Source organism: Seriola aureovittata, chromosome 7 (genome assembly GCF_021018895.1).
Source record: "Seriola aureovittata isolate HTS-2021-v1 ecotype China chromosome 7, ASM2101889v1, whole genome shotgun sequence".
NCBI classification, from domain to species: domain Eukaryota; kingdom Metazoa; phylum Chordata; class Actinopteri; order Carangiformes; family Carangidae; genus Seriola; species Seriola aureovittata.
The window spans coordinates 6,073,372-6,093,253 of record NC_079370.1 but is presented as its reverse complement, the minus strand read 5'-3'; the positions used below and the strand labels follow the sequence as shown (position 1 = coordinate 6,093,253).

The 19,882-nt window shown below is 41.3% G+C and overlaps 2 protein-coding genes across 4 annotated transcripts in view; both read right to left on the bottom strand.

Moving 5' to 3' along the window:
• Nucleotides 1-4,241, bottom strand: part of nek11 (NIMA-related kinase 11) — a 32,201-nt gene extending 27,960 nt beyond the window's left edge. For all 3 annotated transcript variants that reach the window (XR_008828196.1, XR_008828197.1, XM_056379829.1), the window contains exons 1-2: nucleotides 4,204-4,241; nucleotides 3,003-3,173 (exon numbers count right to left, since the gene is read on the bottom strand). Coding sequence is in view for 1 of the 3 variants with exons in the window: in XM_056379829.1 (XP_056235804.1) it covers nucleotides 3,003-3,160 (158 nt within the window). In the remaining 2 variants the exon portion in view is untranslated. The remainder of the gene's footprint in view (nucleotides 1-3,002; nucleotides 3,174-4,203) is intronic.
• A 2,354-nt stretch (nucleotides 4,242-6,595) lies between these two features.
• cmtm7 (CKLF-like MARVEL transmembrane domain containing 7) lies at nucleotides 6,596-17,627 on the bottom strand. Its single transcript, XM_056381235.1, has 5 exons — nucleotides 17,394-17,627; nucleotides 15,604-15,780; nucleotides 14,871-14,969; nucleotides 14,064-14,145; nucleotides 6,596-13,460 (listed from the first exon to the last, which is right to left on the bottom strand). The coding sequence occupies exons 1-5, from the start codon at nucleotides 17,505-17,507 to the stop codon at nucleotides 13,447-13,449; spliced, it is 486 nt and encodes a 161-aa protein (XP_056237210.1). The 5' UTR covers nucleotides 17,508-17,627; the 3' UTR covers nucleotides 6,596-13,446.
• Between the last annotated feature and the right edge of the window lie 2,255 nt (nucleotides 17,628-19,882).

Below are 19,882 nucleotides of genomic sequence, written 5' to 3'. Positions count from 1 at the left end.
GGCGGCGGCGGGGGGGGGGTCTCTTCACAGGTGTTGAATTCTCACTGAGACGTTGTAGGAACAGGAAGTGAATACATCAGCCCCCGAGCTCGGAGCACAGCGATCAATCACTCAGCAGCACATCACAGCAGCTCAGTGACAGACTGTTCATGACGAGTTCAAGGACCAGACAGAAAACACGTCATCTCTGATATCTGAAGCTCCTAGCTCTGAGTCTTTAAATGCCTCACAGACATGTAGTTTAAAAAGACTCAGGAAAGACAAAACAGCTGATCAGCGTAGTTTTAGTGAGTAGTGAGCAGGTCCGTGAAGTAGTAAGTAGTAACTAAAAACATATGAAGAAGGAACCAACAAACTGCACAACACACTGTTGATAATGGAAAATATTTCCTCCATGAACTTTACAACAAACAAACATGAAACTCCACGAGAGCAGAACCGCAACCCGGAGGCTGAGCACCTGGAGCAGGTGTGAGTCTGGACCAGCGGTTCCCAACCTGCCGAATCTAAAAAATTTAAAAAGTTAAAATATAAATAATGTTTTTAAATGTTTTAAAACAAAATGATCTTTAAAAAATGTTTTTTTCACTCGTCACTGTGAACAACCAATCGGAGGAACTTTTATGTTGTCGTCGGGCGGACTTTATCGTATATTTGTGTCCATGGTAAAAAGTGGAGACAGAGTCAGACGGTGAATAATCAAGTGATCATCAGTCACTGCTGATTGGTTAGAGAAAAACAGAGGAGCCCCTCCCAAACTGAAAACTGTTAACATGAGTATGATCAGACAACGCCGGTATGAAAAGTGAACAGGTGTTGCTCTCCTGTCGCCATGGATACCACATCCTGAAAGACAGCCGAGGTCATGGGACCTCCCAAATACAGTTTCCTCTTTGTTCTTTGTACTGGGGGGGGGGGGGGGGTCCTGTGCTCTTCACGTCTCAGATCAACTTGTTGTGACACAGACAAAAAGAGAAAGATGTGAAGCTCATGTTTTGTTTCTGACCCACATTGATTTGGGGGGGCAGCATCTAAATCTGGCCAAGCAGGAGAGATGGGGGGGGGGGGGGGGGGTGAGACCTGTCTGATAGTGAAAGGGCAGACATGATGACTCCAACCACCAACTCACCATCTGTCCTCTCAGACACTGAGCTCTGCCTCAGCTGCAGCGTGTCCTGACGCAGGGACCTTTAGCAACACACTTCACCAAGAACACAAACCTGCTGCGGCCGACATATACTCACCAACACTGGACAGCTGAAGACCTGGGGGGTCAATTGATTGATCAATCAATCAATCAATCAACCCAGAGTTAGTGAGGGGTTCATAATAAAGTGATCACTGAGAGAGTAAAACAATAAAACTTCTTCATTTCTCCTGCAGCAGCGCTCTCTGCAAATATTTAGGAAAGGAATCAATGATCAATAACAGCCCTGACACACACACACACACACACACACACACAAACACGTACACACACACACACACACAAACACGTACACACACACACACACACACACACACACAACACACACACACACACACACACACAAACACGTACACACACACACACACACACACACACACACACAAACACGTACACACACACACACACACACACACTGTAGGTGACAGGATGTTTGTGCAGGTTTACACGTCTCTGACTTCTCTTCACCTCAGACCACTGAGCACAGACAGAGGAGGCAGACAGCCGGAAGACACCAGTGTGCGTGTGTGTGTGTGTGTGTGTATGTGTGTGCGTGCGTGCGTGCGTGCGTGCGTGCGTGCGTGCGTGCCAGTTTCTTTCAGAATGTCAGGAGGAGGTTGTGGTGGATGGAGAGCGGTGTTCGATTCCTGTGTTGTTTCTATGATCCATGACCATTTATTGATATTGTTGTAACCATGACAACAAAGATCATCTGATGATGAGGAAGAACTTATTTTAACCCAAACCACCATCTTCCCCTAGACCTAATAAAGCCATGATCATTATTACAACAATAAAGCATCTGCACATGTTCTGAATAAAGTCAGAGTCAGTGAACGCATCACGATCGAAAGCAGAAAACTATTTAAATTGGACAGCGACCAATTCATTTACTGATGACACCTGATGCTACATCAGCGGTGTGAACACCGACGCTACAGAGACAGAGACGTGGTCAGAGTGTGAGACAGGCGGACTGATCAGACCGTCACATCAGGTCCAGAGGAAATCTGCTGCAGCCTCATTCAATCATTAAATCCTCTCTCACTAACTATCCACTCAGCACTCAGGAAGCTCAGGGGCTCATGGGAAAAATTCCCACACACCCTCTGTAACAGAGCTGACACAGACCTGATCTATGATCAGTGTTTCAGTACAGCTCAGGGTCAGATGACAGGCTGGAGATACGAGGTTTCTGAAGCTGTAAAACTGACGTTGTGTCAGAGATTAATTATTTTTCATTTATTTTGAAGAGACAAATTCTACCTCACTGAACTCAGATCAGCTCAGAGAGGTTATTACACACACTGAACGCACAGGAGACAGTGTGTGTGTGTGTGTGTGTGTGTGTGTGTGTGTGTGTGTGTGTGTGTGTGCTCTTATAGTTCAATGCTGCCATCTAGTGTTTCTCCCTGTGAATCAGAGCTGCTCTCTCTGTGATGGCGTCATGAGGAGAAGAGCTCTGTCTCCACAACATCACAAATCACTGTGTTGTTCTCACAGTGTGTTGACAGGGACGTTCGTTCTCACTTTAAAAAACAGTAAAGGTCATGAAGTCCTCACGTGTCTGCGCCTGAACATCACACAAGCTTCTGACCCAATACACCTCAGAGTCTCTGAATTAGATTGTGTCAAGATCTATGGATGAACACTAATGTCAGCTAGCATCTAACTTTAGCTTTAAGTTACAGTTTAGTTAATTAATGTTAGCTCAGTCATGAGTAAGGTGTTGAGTTGTCGATGTGTTGAGGTGTTGAAGTGTTGTAGGTTGCGGTGTTGAGGTGAATCTACTCACAGCTTCTCTCCGTCTGCAGCTCTCGTGTCCTGAACCAGATAAACGGAACCAAAACTTCCTCTGCCCAGACTCTGCAGGATGTTGTATCGCTTAGCAACCAGACCACTGCCTCCAGAGGGCGGAGCCTGACCTGACTCCACCTCCTGAAACCTGGGCATCCTATCAGCTTACCTGAGGACCAGGGACAGGTTCACTGTGAGCTCAGACTGATACGGGACACTCTGAGATCAGTGGCGACAATGATAAAGAGAATGACTCTGTCTTGTTTCTGTGTAAAAGCATCACAGAAGAAGAAACTGTCAGAGAACGAGGGATGAATGAAAGGATGTTTCCTGTCTTTTCATCTGCACTAATTAAATTAAATTAAATTTAAATGATCAATTAATTGAATTCACTGAGCAGCTCAGAGGCTACCAGAAGCTACAGCTATCATTTAAGGTGGAATGTTTTCTGAGGTGTTAGTGCATGATTGATGAATAGGAATCAATCAATACACCTTAAATGACCATATGAGAACTTTGACCATTTGATTAGTTTTTATCAGCTCTCTCCATGACAGACTCTTTAGTGATGATCGGCTCTTAAATATGTAAATATATTTCAACCTGATCATGTGACCTGTGGAGATTTTATTTCATCACTTTGAAAAAAAAAATGGCGGTGCGTTGTTCTACACCTACGATTGACATGATGCAAATACTAAATATGTCAGAACCATCCATACATTGAAAAAAAGGGCTTAACTTTCATAACATTTCCAAAACAAAAGGAGACAATAACTTTATTTTGAAAAGAAAACTTCGTTGATTAAAAGGGGTTTTATTTTGTAGGTTCGCCCGGATTCTAAAAGGTTTTATATCTCACGGAGCTTGACGGTACTCTGTCCGATAATGGACCTATGTAGAAAGTGAGGGCTTTAAATGTTAAATCTGTCAGTTGTTCATTGGACAGAGGGAGGATGAAGGTCTCGACAACAAACCGTTAATGTTCATTAATGATTTTATCCGCTCATCAGCTGCTCGTTGGCGGTTTACAAGATTACACTGAGTGGGGGTGAAGAGTGTCCGGTAACCTCTCGGTTGAAATGAGAAGAGAAACAACAGTGGGAAAAAGCCTCCGTTGTTCTCGCGATAATAACGCTTTAAATGAAACAGTTTAGGTCAAATAAACAGGTGTTATCAGAGGTCTGTTTGTTGTTTACCTGCAGAGGACACGACGGACGACTTCCGTGTTTGATCCGGTTTCCATGGAGACGGGAGACAAACCCAAACCCAACCCCCCAACACAGACACGATGGCTTCTGTACACCTGTGAGGACCTGACCCTGATTCTCACCTGAACATTAAAACCTGAACACAGTCTGGACTCTGAGGGTTTCAAACATCTGACAATATGTAAAAGAAATTTCTCTTAAATTTCTTTTAAACATTTTATTATTGTTGTATTGTTGTTGTATAGTTGTTTCATAGTTGTTGTATTGTTGTTGTGTAGTTGTTGTATTGTTGTTGTATAGTTGTTGTATTGTTGTTGTATTGATGTATAGTTGTTGTATAGTTGTATTGTTGTTGTATAGTTGTTGTATAGTTGTTGTATAGTTGTTGTATAGTTGTTGTATTGTTGTTGTATTGTTGTTGTATAGTTGTATAGTTGTTGTATTGTTGTTGTATAGTTGTTGTATTGTTGTTGTATAGTTGTTGTATTGATGTATAGTTGTTGTATAGTTGTTGTATTGTTGTTGTATAGTTGTTGTATAGTTGTTGTATAGTTGTTGTATTGTTGTTGTATTGTTGTTGTATAGTTGTATAGTTGTTGTATTGTTGTTGTATAGTTGTTGTATTGTTGTTGTATTGATGTATAGTTGTTGTATTGATGTTGTATAGTTGTTGTATTGTTGTTTATAGATGTTGAGCTGAGTCAGAGGACAGACCTGGTCTGAGCTGTGAACAGTGAAGATGATCAGTTAAAAACAAACGTCTCTGAAGAGAAAATCAAGGTAAACAGTGATATTATGACTCAAACTGTCTATATGAACTTTGACCTACTGTACATCATGTTATCATACTGACAGATCTCAATCACAATGTTTGTGTACTGATAGAAATGAACAAAAGTTGTAATTAACCTGTTTTATCCTTTAAAGCTCCATGTTTCTTCTTCTTCTGTGTTTTATTTGAAGTGTTGATCCATAATAAGACACAACAACCATCTCAGTGTAGTTTTACATCTCCTCTCTCAGGCTTCTCTCTGCAGCTCTAGTAACAACAGGTCGGTGAGCCAATCAGAAGAGAGGAGGCTCTGAGCCTCTCTTCTGATTGGCTGACTGTTTTCTGAGTGATCCAATAAAAATATGTAGCAGATTTCCAGTAAAAACAGAGAAACCAAATCCTGCAACGTTTGGATGGTGGGTCCAGGTGGGCGGGGCTTGGTGACTGCTTTGTTGTGACATCACAAAGTTCCAGAAGTCCTGACGGCTGGTTTTAAGGCTCAGTTTCTGAATACAGGCTGTGTGCATTTCTCTGTGGACTGAGGCTTTGATACTTTCACAGTATTAATATAGAAGCTAGAGCTGATCTATAATCACACTACACATGGACACAGACCTTTACACTGGAGGAGCTTTAATCTCAGATCAACTCTCAGAGGTTGTCTCAGGCTCTTCAGGAGGTGGTGTGTTTGTGAACAGTGACACACTCAGTTCTTATCAACATTATAATAAAATCTCATGTTGGCGAATGTGGGAGCAGCAGACCATCAGCTGCTGCTGAGTCCAGGAAATGTAGCGGCCTCCAGAGACAGAGCCGTGACTCATATATTCCATCATATCCTCCCACCATCAGCCAAACAAACACTCAACACACACACACACTGCACTGAGTGTTTCCTGCTGAGTTCAGACTGAAGGGTGTGTCGGAGCCTCAGCTGTGGACAAACAGTCTCAACATCATTTCATTACTGACTGATGTATTCAATGTTTCTGCTCCATCATTCAGTCTATAACTCACTTCATGACTCCACATCAGGGGTGGGGCTGGAAACTGAACAGGGGTCAGACAGGGGCACAGATTCAAAGAAGAGAGCACTGATGGGAAATTAGAGGAAATGGGTTTAAACTCATCTAAAGTTCATAAAAACTACAAAGAGAAAAGGTGTCACTGGTTGGAGTAAATCTCCAGGTGGAAACAAGCTGCTCCTGCAAGTGAAGCTGCTGGTTTACTTCAGGTACACTCACACAGAGACCAGGATGAATCTGTGTGTGTCGCAACTGCAGCACAGTGACACATCCCTCAACAACCTGTCCAGGTCAGGACGACAGGTGAAGAGCTACAGGGTCTCTCTCTCTCTCATTCACTCACTCACACACACTCTCACTCACTCTCACAGACTGTCACACACAAGGTGTTTAAAACTCTACCAAACGCTCCTGAACGCTGCCTGTAAAACATGAGCAACAGTGATCAAACACTACAATAACAATAACTTCATAATAGATTGATAGTTTCATTTCTTTAGATTTGATGTTTGTGGTTAATATTTCTTCTTCTATGGTTTGTCCTGTGTGTGTTATTCTGGTTCTGAAATGAGCGAGAGACAGAAACGGTGACATGAGCCTTTAATTTATAACATGCAACAAATCACAACTTTAGTTTAAACACACTTTTAAAAAAAAGTAGAAAACAACACAAGTCATGTGAGCTCTTTGTGATGTGACGTTTAACAGTGTGGACATCTTCTCTTCTTCAGTAGAATAAAACCACTTCATCTCTCCAGCAGCACCAACCTCAACACACGCCGCCATCTTTAAACCGGCTCCATCAGCTGACTGACAGCGGCTCAAGGACCGATCAGTACTTCAACACAACATTAAGGCACTTTGGAGGAAAATCTAAAGAAACGATCAGAGTGTGTGAGTCCACCGGGCCGGTGCTGTGTAAAGGACTGAGAAGTGAATCCTGAACACACACCTCACAGGACCACGACTGCTCAGGTCCTAAGATCTGTGACGAGGACGAAATCTGCTGAGCAATTTTTCAAAAACATGATTCTCTCTGAGGAGGAAAGTCTCTTCGTCTCCACAGTCGATACAAATCAAGAAAGAAATCCAACTGGATTTTATTACTTTAATTGTTTTTACTGTAAATCACTTTGTGTCTTTGTATTAAAAGGTGCTCCATAAATAAAGTTATCATCATCATTATCTTTAACTACAGAGCACATCACCTTTTATTACCAGATCAGGTCCAGAACACACTGTGGGCTGGTCCTGATCCTGGATCAGTTCTTAAAGCCACCAAACGACAGACCGTTCACCAGCATCCCGTTTCTCCCGGTGGACACACGACTCTCCATCAGGTCACTGTGCATCAGTGAGATTAGCATCATTAAGCATCAGAGAATACAAACATGCCAAAATAAATAATGTAAACAGAGTGGATTCTGGGCCGGAGCCGGAGAGAACGTCTGATCAGAGGACAGTGGACGGACACCAGCTGTCTCTGATGGACACATTCAGAATAAAAACCAGCTCCAGAGTCAAAACAAAAGGGATGGACCAATGAAAAATATCCAAGTTCAATACCAAAACTGTAAACTGGGCAGATAGTGATGGAAACACTTGGTTTATCAAAAGTTCAACGATAGAAATACAAAACCTGGAAACACATCAGAGCATGCGAACTCAACCTCTAAAGATCGACGTTGTTCTGTCCAGTGATGAGCAAGAAGTGACGAGTGCGTTAGCTCCGGATGTTCGATGACATCAGGTGCGGTCAGCTGACGTGGTATCAGGAAATAAAGCTTCAAACTGGTCAGGACCCAAAATCAAACGGTGAAGCAGCAAACACCCAGCTCAACATCTGGCCGTTAAACAAACGTAAATCGTGTCAAAGTGAAAAGCAGCAGTTTGACTTGGTCAAAAACAGCTGCTGCCTCTCAGGGCGTGACACTGTGAACACCTACACACTGTGTGAGTCTGTCGCAGGTTCAAATCTTCAACCCGACAGACACGTCCTCCAGCTTCAGGCTCCAGTTTGACGCTGTGAGGACGTCACTGTCTCTGCTGCTGAGACAGGATCAGGACGTCAGTCACACCGGGTCATCTGCGTCTACTGATGCGGCTGTTCTCGTCATTAATGTGCGTTCACGATCATGTGACTAAACTGCGTGAAAAACAATGTGAGGAATTATTTTGGATTCAACATCAAAGATGGAGAATTTGTGAAAAGATAAATATGATTAGTAATGTTGTAAAATCACAGTAATTAACAGATAGCGGAGCAGTTCAGGGTCAGGTCATGTGATCTGTGTCAAATCCATTTGAACAAAGTGTATTATTTTTTTTATTTGTCTTGATTTTAGAAAAAAGAGACAGTATTTCTGTCTTTTATTTTGAAAATTAACCTATACACATCAGTTTCCAGGAGGTGCAATGACAGATTACTTTCATTATTGATTAATCTGCTGATGCTTTTTCTTTTTGTTTTGTCCATTACATCACCATTAAAATATCAAACAGCCTTGTGATGCGTTCAAGTAGCTTCTTGTATTTGACAAATAATCCAAAATTACGATTAATTAACCAATCACTTCAGCTGTAATCGTACCACTACTATTCATGAGACATTCATGGCACAATCTGATGCCACTTGATTCAGGTTGTATAATCTGAGTGAAGCAGTTGGACTCTCATCACACAGTGTGTAGAGGCTTCAAGCGAAGCACCAGAAGACAACAGACAATAATCTGTATTTAAATCCATTAGAATTTGTCCAGTAAATGTCACAGTCAAAGTGAAACATTCAATTTTAATCCAATTAGACAGAAATCCTTCGTTGTGTATTCTGTGCTGCTCCAGAGGAAATGTAAAGACACATTCAGTGAAAATCTGAAGCATCGCACTGAGATTTTTGGCATCTGATCGACAGTAAGGCAGTAATCTGAGGATGAACGTCTCTGACTGAAAGCACACTTCAGTTTCACATCATCAATAGTTTGGAAACAGGAAACGGCAGGAGAGTTTCACACTAAAATCACAGAGAACGCCCGCTCCAGCAGCCAGAGGAAAACAGCTGTGGATATGACTTTTAGTTCTACAAACAATCAGTTGATTAAATCTAAATCTGCTTTTTTCCCGTAGGTTAGCTGACTGCTGAACTCCAATGGCTGAAACATGTTAAATACATGTTAAATGGCTTTCAGTGAAATCTTTCCTCCACCTTCTGCCACAGGACGAGAGTGAAGCTAATATTTACAGCTAGTCAGCAACATAAAGGTTAATTCAGTTTAAAGTGATTAAATGAAAGAGTTATCCTAGCTAACAGGTAAGATCACCTTGATAATAACAATAAGGCCAATATGGAATGGAATATTGAATTAGCATATTAGCTAATGCTAAACTGAATTAGAAAACTCCTGAAGTAAAAAGGATAATTCAGTAATTCAAAGTTGTTTTACACCAAAGATTTTGTTGCTAGGTTAGCATAGCAATTTTTAACTTAGGTCAAGCAAGACATGCTAACGTAAACCTGTTAGCTAGAGCTAATATTAGCAGAAATACTTAACAACAAAGTGTTCTGCCATGATATAAAGTTGTTTTATGTCATTCCCCAAACAAAAGATCACTGTTGGTGATAAGCTAAGCTTTGCTAGCTGATGAACTTTGAGGAGTAAACATTAGCTGACTAGCTACTTTTAAGTGTCCGTAGCAGAGTATTGATAACTGTTAAGTACTGAAAGGTGGCAACAAATGTCAGATTCATAATCTTGGTCCCTTTTCTTTATCAGTTAATAAATGATTAGATAATGATTAATTAAATGACTTTTGTTTTATTTTTTGTACTTACACAAAGTTGTTTTACAGCAATTTGTGCTCAGACGAGTGAGAAAAGGGTTTTGCAGTAAAAACACGCTTATATATCTTATTTAGCTTAAACAAGCTAATTTAACATGGCTAATAGTTTATGTGACCTTTCAAGTTTGCAGCAGTAACAACTTTCACTTCAACTAAATGTTGGGTCAATCAGAAATGTTTGTAGAACTAAAAACAACTTGGTTTTAATCCACTGCACCAAAGCATCGGTGTATTATTCAGTAGATTCTGTTTAACAGCCCAGATCCACTGATTGGTCAGAAAACTACGGAGCCGGGGGTCATGTGATGTGGAAAATAAGTTGCACATATTAATGAAGTGAAAGTAAGAATCTGAATAATGGTCTAGGTGGATTAAATAGATTCAAGGGTTATATATAATTTGTTATTCTATCTTTCACTAACTGGAAGCACAGGTTAAAAATCACAGTCAGACGAATAGTGAAAGTACTACAACATGCAGTAAAGGCCAGGAGAGGTATTTTCAGACACATTTGTGCTTCAACAGTCAGAGAATTGTACAAAAGCAAACATGCTGTGACTTGTTTTTATGAAGTGCAACACACCAGATATTTATAGTATTTCACTATTCCTCTGACCCGTTATTAGTCTGTGCATTCATTAGCTGCTGACAGTTAAATGCTTTTTTCACTTTTAAACATTTTCAATTATACTTTCAACTTTTATTTTGAAAGCCACCTGATTAATCCATGCATTGTTTTATCTGTACATACAATTCATTGATCCATATGGATGTTTTAGTTCATCCTTTTTACGTATGTTGAATAAATCCATGTGTAGTTAATTATTAACGTCTGTACATTTTATTATCTCTTCATGCATATGGTTGATTATACGTTCATACCTTTAATTAATCTGTGTGTAGATTAATTGATCCGTGTACATTATATTAATCATGCATTTTTATTAATGTTACCTTTTACCTTTTATTATCTGTCTGTACGTTTTACTAATCATACGTTTTATCAAACATATTTTTATTAATCCTTCTCTTTGTTTTGTTGATCTGTGTTCACGTTATTAATCCCAATCCGTTTAAATGTGTCTGATCGGCTCAGACATTTCATCAATCCATACGCACATATTAATCTGTAAACTTTATAAATTCACGTGTACGTTTTTCGCTATTCATTATTGTCCGTAATTTTTATTATTTTACACATATTCTTTATGAATCCATGCACATTTTGTTATGTGTGAGTTAAGTTCATGAACGTGTGCAAACTAATTTCCACATCAGTACTTGTCTCCATGATTTGACCCCCGTCAGACTCCGTAGAAATCCTGATCCTGTTTTCTCTTCACATGGAACTGTCTCTGTTTGGCATGTGCTTTCTTTCTGAGATTGACTTTAAATTCAAATGATTAATAGTTGTTTTTAAAAGCACCAAGGACAATCGCACGGACCGTAGATCGTAGTGAAAGTGTAATAAAGGCAGCTCCTCTGATACTGAGCTAATGGCTGAAGCAGACAGCTAATTGATTTGTTCTCTGAACTCTAACCGCGGAGTTAATGTGATGCTTCCTGCCCCACCCAGAGAGAGCAAGCTTTAGTTCGTTCAGTAAAGGTTCATATCTCAAACTAATGGCACATTCTTTGTTTTTAACACAGCAGTGAAATCACGCTTTGAAGGATGTCTCTGGCATCAGTCTAGATTTTTGATATCATCAACAAGAGTCATGTGCAGACTCGACCCAACAGTGTGTTAGTCCGTCTCTCACTCTCTGACTTCCCTTCTCTTGTCTGTGGCTCTCAGGTCCAAGCCCATTGGTTAAAGACATAAAAAAATAATCAAAAATATATAGCTTTTAATTATTTAAAAAAGGGTCAGCAGGTTCTGAAAACAGCTGGGCACGGTCGTTTTTGGCAAACCTACTTAATAGTGCATTTGTTGGGGACTATTTTCAGTGGCGGATTAATCCACAGTATTTGGGGCACATTTGATCCACTCACTGTTAGTTTTGTTCTGCACATGAAGTGTGTTGACAATAAGAAAAATATAGATTATCACCAAACAAAGTTTTTCTTTTTCTTGGTTTTTGTGTTTGCATTGTTAGCATGCTAATGTTTTCTTTTTCATTGTTTGAATTCACATAAATCTTTAGCATGCTGTTGTTCTTTAGCACACGTAAGTATTAGCCCCTGAGTAATGTTTTAGCATGCTAACAAAGTCATTAGCATGCAAGCTATTTTCTGTAAAATATTAGCTTGTTAATGTTTGTTAGCACACCAGAGTGATGACGAGTCCCAATTCACATACTTCCATTAGTACACTCACATGTAGTACTCTGTGTATTCAGTACACCCACATGTGTAATACGTGAATCTCGACAGTGAAGTCTCAAATCAAACACTGCCGCTGCGTACACACCGGGAATGACAATCAAAACACGTGACCACGATTGTCGCTCACAAAACTTTCCGTCGCCATCTTTGCTCACGTGACTGAAAAATTAAGTTTTACTTTCCTGTGTGTGCACCGTGTTTCATGCGAAGTCGTGCCGCCAACCACGTGTCCTCCGTCCTCAGCCACCCCATCCACAAGTTTGAAAATACGTTGGTGGCCCCTCCCTTTCTGCTATGTAGCCAAGATGGAGACCGTTGAGGGCCACTCCCCTTTTTGACCATGAACCATCAGGTACTTTTGAGTTTGGAAGTATGTAAAATGAGACTTTATAAATATTTGAGTGTGCTAGCAAAATTAGCATAGCAGGCTAACAGGGCTATACTGTGCATCAGTTGATGTGATTGTAAAAAAGGGCGTCACACGTCTGTCGTCCAGACTGCTTTTACTAAGCTTGAGGAATTTTCAAAATAGAATAAAAAAGTTGGAATAAATGAACTTTTAAAACGAATCGAGCAAATCAAGCAAGATACTGTAAACCACTGAGGAGATGCGACGAAGCGGCGACACAGAGACACTGTGGCTGCGCTCAGACCCGTGAGACTTTGGAGGGAAATCGTCTGCATTGCTTTATGGCACACGACAGGAAGGGGGCGCTGTTCTTTTAAAGCTAACGCAGCTTAAACTTTTCTAAAAAGCTTCTTTACACTTTTGATCGCTGACGGCGGAAGAATGAGAAAAGCTCATGGAAAGAAAAAAACATTTCTAAACCTGTCTACGCTTTTCAGGCGGGAAAGTGAGGAGGAGCAGCAGGAATGATGGGAAATGTAGTTGTGAGAACAATACCAGCCGACTGATACTGATTCTACCAAATGTGTGACTGATACAATCGATGGTTCAATGTGACACTGAGCACCTTTAACATGGAACTGTGGCTTCAGAGGTTTGATAAGATTCAATGAGGAATAAAAATGTGTTCTGAGTAATAATGACACTACTGTCCTCGGGGTGTTACCATGACGATCGGGTGATGATGGTTACGTTTCAGATTGTTGCAAACAACAGCTGGTCCTGGATCAGCACTTCTGTTACCTCTGCAGTATGAGTTATAATCCAATCAGGTTATTATCCCGGTGGTTGCTAGGCAGAAAATTGACCAGGACACAGCAAACTGCACACACAGCCACCGGGTTCCTACAAGACGGGTCGCTTCTTTACACTGATGCACCTGGAGGGAGGGAGGGAGGGAGGGAGGGAGGGAGGGAAGGAGCAAAGGAGGGAGGAGACAGAGAGGGAGTCAGACTCTCAGTACATTATCAATAATTTCTGTCATGTGGATCTGAGTCACATGTCCGACCATCACTGGAAGTCTCTTTTATGAAACACACAGTTGGTTCAGTGGTAAAAATATCTTGATAATCTGTCAGTTCCTCTTTAACGGCTGATTAGCATCGTTAGCTTCGTAGCATTCCTCAGTGTCAGCGGCAGGACTGTGACCGTGCTGTAGAACAGACTCCAGACATCTTCAGGTCTGAGAAGCTCAAACCTGAATATTTGTAATGTTTGCTTGAAAAATGAAACGGTTAATCGATTATCAAAATAGATGCAGATGTTATTGATTGACTGACTCATTGTCACAGCTCTGATTTTTCTCGTTTCTTGTCTCTGTTGTTCTGTTGGATCAGCTGCTGATTCTGCGACACTTCACCAAGTCTTCATGACACTTTTATAATAACAACATTAGTTTGACGTTTATTCTTGCAGGTTAATTTAGTGAAAACATGAATGTGATGCTGTGAACAGCTGCACCGAGGAGGAGGTGACGACGTACCGGTCTGATGAGGGCCACAGGTCACACTGTAAGACGTCCACAAACTAACGGCCATCAGGAAAGTCGCTATGAACCCAAACACCTGAAAACAAACACAACAGAGTCTGTTTTAATGTTGAAAACACAGTTTCCTTTTTACTCGTGTGATTGTGCTTCAAAGTTTTTAAGTTACATTTAAAAAGTGTCAGATTAACTTCAACACTACCTGAAGACTGCAGCAACATCCAAATAACATTTTATAAAAGAATAAATACGAAATTACATTTCTCAGAAGCTGGACGCAAAGGAAACCAGGTGCATAAAACCTGTAAATCAGCTGTTTTCACTCCACACGTGCCAGGTGTTTCTGCTTGTTTACTGAGGCATGACTGCCTCATTTTAAACAGCAGGGACTTCAACAAATACCACAATGAAAATACAAACAACAACAGTTTCATATTGTTCACAAGAGCGAACCACGTTAGATCCAGAAACTATGGGTGTTCAAAAGAGATCAAAAGAGATCAAAGATGGGTGTGGTACTAGCGCTCCGTGAATAATGATGTAATAACTACAGAGTGCTGATGTAATAACATAGTAATAACTGCACATCCACCCCACAGAAATAAGACCAGTTCTTTTACATTATTGTTTGTCCACTCGGATCAGTTCATACATAATGTCATGAAATGAATGAGTGTTGCTGAATGAAGAACTGTACATGATGTTAAACAGACGATTCACCTTCACAAAGACTCCACACACTCATCAGGCTGTAAGGAGAGTTGTGATTTACCCAGGTATCCCAGCGTCTGCGTGTTTACGTACCGTTGCGGCCACCAGGGCAGAAACTCCTCCGTTATTCACCGCGGCCACGATGGAGGCGATGAGGATGAGGACGGTCCCGACGGAGTAATGAAAAAACTCCTGAAACAGCAGAAACAAGATTCATGTCACAGCTGAAGCTTCATCACAACAACCGTCAGCTCGTTAAGATCAGGCCTTAAAAACATCATAAACCACATACGCAACATCTAGTGCCTTTGCTTCTTTCATCACGACTTTTAAAAATGTGTCCTACGTTTCCTACCTGATCTTATGTATTTAAATATTTTCATTTTTATTTTTTTTAAATGTGTTTTTATTGTGTGTAAATGTTACTTTTATGTCGTCGAACTGATGTATTTCACTGCCTCTGTAAAGCTCTGTGTCTGAATCCTGCTGTGGAAATAAACCTGCCTTCATCATTGATGGGTCGGATACATGGACGCATCACCTCAGACGTGACTGACTGTCGTTTAACGTTTCTCTTTTTGTTTCTGCAGACAAGATCATCCTAAAACCTTCACAGTCATCACTTCACCTCCTCTGGTCCTCAGCATCACACATTTAACACAACTTCAACTTCCTGTTGTCTAACACTGAGGATCAAACATCAGTGGTTCAGAAGTTCAGTGAAATGCAGAAGTGAGAACATGAATGAACACACACACACACACACACACACACACTCACACACACACACACACACACGGAAACACGAGGCTGTTTTCCCGCTCACCGTCAGCGGCCAGTTGATGCATGGCATCTTCGCCTGCAGCCTGAACAGGTGCATGAGGAAGAAGATGAGGAAGGCGATGAGGAACCACAGCGCCACAACCTCAAAGTACTGGAAAGCCGCCCAGCTGGGCCAACCCCGAACACAGCGGACGCACAGGAAGGCGATGAGCAAAGCAAGCTGGGAAAAAAAAACAAAAAGACCAGAGACACCGAGCAGCTGTTATCAGAAATTGTAGCTGTGGTTTAAAGGATCAGTGTGTTCGTCCTGCCTTCGCTCTCAGCTCGGAGCTCATTGGTTCATACTGAAGATGTGAATCTCTACAGACTCATCACTAAAATACAATTTCATTTTTAAAACAGGAGCAGTAACTTCCTGAAACAGGAGCTCACTGTAGTTTCAGTGAGTTAAAAATAAACCCACAAAACAGTGCATTTGTTGGGGACTATTTTCAGCAGCGGATGAATCCACATTAGGTGCTGTAGTGAGTGTTTGGAGCGGCAGGACGGTTTGTGTTGATGGTGGTTTCTGAAAACTATTGAGTGAATTTCACTGAAAAAATATAGAAATAATGATGATGTGATTTCTGTTGGTCTTGCACCAATCAATCATGTTCCTTTACGTCTGGAGAATATGATCTGTAGGCCGCGGCGTCTCTGTAGCACCATGACACTGATGGCGCTGACAGTGTGACACATTTTACCTTTTAGACTCGCAGCTCCTGTGGTTTGGATATTGCACTCGGCCATATTGTGATATAGATCATATTTCTATTTATTGTGCAGCTCTAATGGAAACAGTGGAGCTCAGACGAACCAGATCTATATAATAACCACCAATATATCACAGCCCCTATGAGCAGGAGACAGTCAGTGATGTCTGAGAAGAATAAAGTAGAATAAAACTAGAGGCGTAGATCAGACACGGGGGTAAAATCTAAACCTGTAAATCCAACGTCCTCACAAACAAAAGGTAAAACAGCCGCGGTAAACTCTGATGGGAGACATGTTCAGTCCCATGCTGCTGATACGACCCAAACCATGTGACACCAGTTCAGCTTGTTAAAGGGACAGTTCAACGTTTTGGGACATAAAGTGTTTTAGACCAGTGTTGTTTCTACAGCCTCTTCTCTTGGTATTAAACTTACACCAGGGTCTCCTCCTGCGCTGAGGCTGATGTAAATACAAACAAAAACCTCTGATAAATGAGTAAATGTAAATGTAAAATTTGATCATTTTAATTTAAATTTCAGACATTTTTAAGCATAAAAACCAGAACTCTGCTGCCAGCTTCTCAAACATGAGGGTTTACTGATTTCCATTATTATATATGACAATAACTGAAATATCTTTGGGCTCTGAAGTGTTGGCTGGAAATAAAATCTTAATTTTAATTAACAGACATTAATCAGAATTTGAAGACGTTACCTCGGATTAATGGGAAACACTGCTGGATAATGCTCCATGTTTTCTTCTCTATATTTAATTAAACAAATGACTAACCAGGAAATTAATCGTCAGATAAATCGACAATCAATAATAATAATAATCACGTAGTAATAGTAATCTATCTGAACACAGAGTCAACATGAGCAGCAGAACCACACCTCCGTGCATTTTCAATTATTTACCACTTTTAGAAACTCCCGGTTCACGGTGAAGCTAACGGGTCTGTCGGTTAACATGTCCCGGTACCTCGGTGTGAACCGACCCGGTGTTAAACTCTGACATCCCGGGTAAACTCCGGGTGAGCTCCGGGTTAACCCGACATGTTTCAGGCGGACCGACTCTCACCATCTGTCCGATCTTGAGCAGTCCCGGGATGGTGCGGGTGTAGCCCGTGTTGAGGCTGAAGCCGTCGCCGGTCGTCCTGGTGGTCGTCGTGGTGGTGATGACGGTGTGCGACATGTTGGCGGTAAAACTGCTCCGGTAAGTTACACGGTAAATAAACCTTTTAGCAAGTTCAGCTGCCGCAGGGAGGAACCGTCCAGCGTTAACGTTACAGCCCGTCTGTCGCTACGGTCCACCACCGTCAAGGTACACCGGATAAACACGGACACTTCCGGGGAGAGATTTCAGAATAAAAGCTCCGGTCAGCAGTCGTGGAGGCTCTGGGCTGACTTTTATTTTTACAGGGTAATTTATCATAAATCAATACCGAATTATAATATTAAGGATTAACATAGCGGTGAAAGGCGTGAAATTAAATTGAAAAAAAAATTTTACAAAAAAAAATATAATTTGACTGTTAAAATAAATAAATAATTATTAAAGCAATGTTCTGTATTTTCAGTATTTCTGTATAAATCCCATGACAAGACCAAAACAGCAGTGAATGAATGTCTAACATGACTGACAGGTATTGTGTGTGTTTCCACCTTTACAGGAACTTCTCTCCAGAGACTGTGACAGTGATCGCTGTTATTGATCCGTGCAGCTGTTTCTGAATGAACATGTCACCCAGGACAGTGTGGCTCAAATTTCTTCTAATAATTCAATATGTTATGAGCATCTTCTACCAAAGTAACACGGGCGATGAAATCTGTAATAATTACATACCCTGGCAATAACAACATATCTGCTGTAATTACAATTTAAGTATGTTACAAATTTATTGCACACATTGTGCAATAATGTGTACATTATTTATCTTCATTAACTGTATTGTCTCTCAGTGGGGCAGCAGCACACACACGAACAATCACACACATTAATATGTGTATAAAGAAAATGTATTTAAAGAGTTTTACTTCCTGTTTTCAGACACAATGTCAGAAATGTCTAATTTTTGTGGCTGTGGTTACTCTAATTTAATGAAGCAGAGTTTTGGTGCCTTTATTTTGAAGTAAACATCCTGTATCTCCTAGTTTCATAATGGCTGAGTGTGTGAGCGTTGACTGGTGTGTGTTGGAGGTGTGGTCTGTGTCAGGAAACACTGCAGCAGCAGCAGCAGCAGCAGCAGCAGCAGTGCTGAGTGTGAAAGCTTCCAGAGAAACACAGTGACGCTCTGACAACACACGATTGTTCTCTGATCAGTGGAGACAACAGAGAGCGCCGGTCAGGACGTTTCTCTGCACATCCACACACTGGACACACACTGGACACACACTCAACACGCACTGGACACACACTCAACACACACTGGACACACACTCAACACACACTCAACACACACTCAACACACACTGGACAGACTGTTCCAGCAGACACAGTGAGGTGTGTTCTGCTGGTCTATTCTGGACCTGGTTCTGAGGCAGTAAACCACCGGCTTGTGTTTGTGTCTGCAGGCAACACCTCCGTCATCTCACAGTCAGAATCTCTGTTTCTTTTGCCTCTTTCTGATTCAGGCGTCTGTGGAGAAAACGCCGCGTTTGTAACACGAGTAAAAACGTGTGAGACTCACATTTACACTCATGTAACAAACTCTCACAGCACTAAAATACTGAACGTTAAAATAGTGGCATTGATATGAAATAATATCAGCACATAACATTCATCTCTCTGTGGTCGTGGAGAGTCTCTTCATGGTTGTTTATTTTGTGTCTTCGTGGTTGTTTTTTTGTCTCTTTGTGGCTTTGTCTTTCTGAAGCTTTCAGCCACATCCTGTGGACTTCATTGGCTGATGAGGTTGTCATGGAGATGGTTTATCATGATGAAATGTTTTTATTTTGTCCATATAACTTCACTTCTTCTTAAGTTAAAATAAGTGAAGTCAGAGTTCACTTGAAAGAACGTCATTATGACTCTGAGTTTGTTTTCCTGCTGTTGTTCAGACGACTCTGCTGTGAAACCCTCGCTCCCTCAGAGCTCGTGTGAACTTTGGTCGTCGTCAGTGTTTCCTTCATTTCCTCTGTTTAGATCTGAGAGATGAGTCACCAGCTGAGTATCTGGATCAGCCTCCTGAATTTTTGACTAAAATGCTCTCACTGCTCTCATGAATAATTCAGCCTGCAGCCTCAGTAACACTAAACCTGGAGGAGACTAGGCAGAGCAACTGCAGCGGGCCCGGACCCCCAGGGGCCCGAAGGTTCACCGTGTAGAAATGACTTAGTGATACTTGTAGTCTGAACGAGTCTCTCCTGGTGGTTTTAGGTGTGTGGGCCTCTGAACTTCGTAGAGGACACACTCGTCATACGTGTGACGTTGGACAGGAAGGTTTGACTCCAGGGAAGAACGAGACCCTGTAAGATCACGTGTGTGTCACAGAGTAATGGTCGTGCAGACTCATCAGGGTTTGTATGGTGAGTTATTAAAAGCTGAACCAGCAGCAGGAAGTTTAAAAC

Bases quoted from the DNA above. Each gene is read 5' to 3' on its own strand.
- cmtm7 (XM_056381235.1), bottom strand. From the start codon at position 17,507: ATGTCGCACACCGTCATCACCACCACGACGACCACCAGGACGACCGGC. The intron at 15,781-17,393 runs GTGAGAGTCGGT...TTTTTTTCCCAG, and splicing joins TGCTCAAGATCGGACAGATG to CTTGCTTTGCTCATCGCCTT. The intron at 14,146-14,870 runs GTACGTAAACAC...GTTTGTTTTCAG, and splicing joins CTGCCCTGGTGGCCGCAACG to GTGTTTGGGTTCATAGCGAC.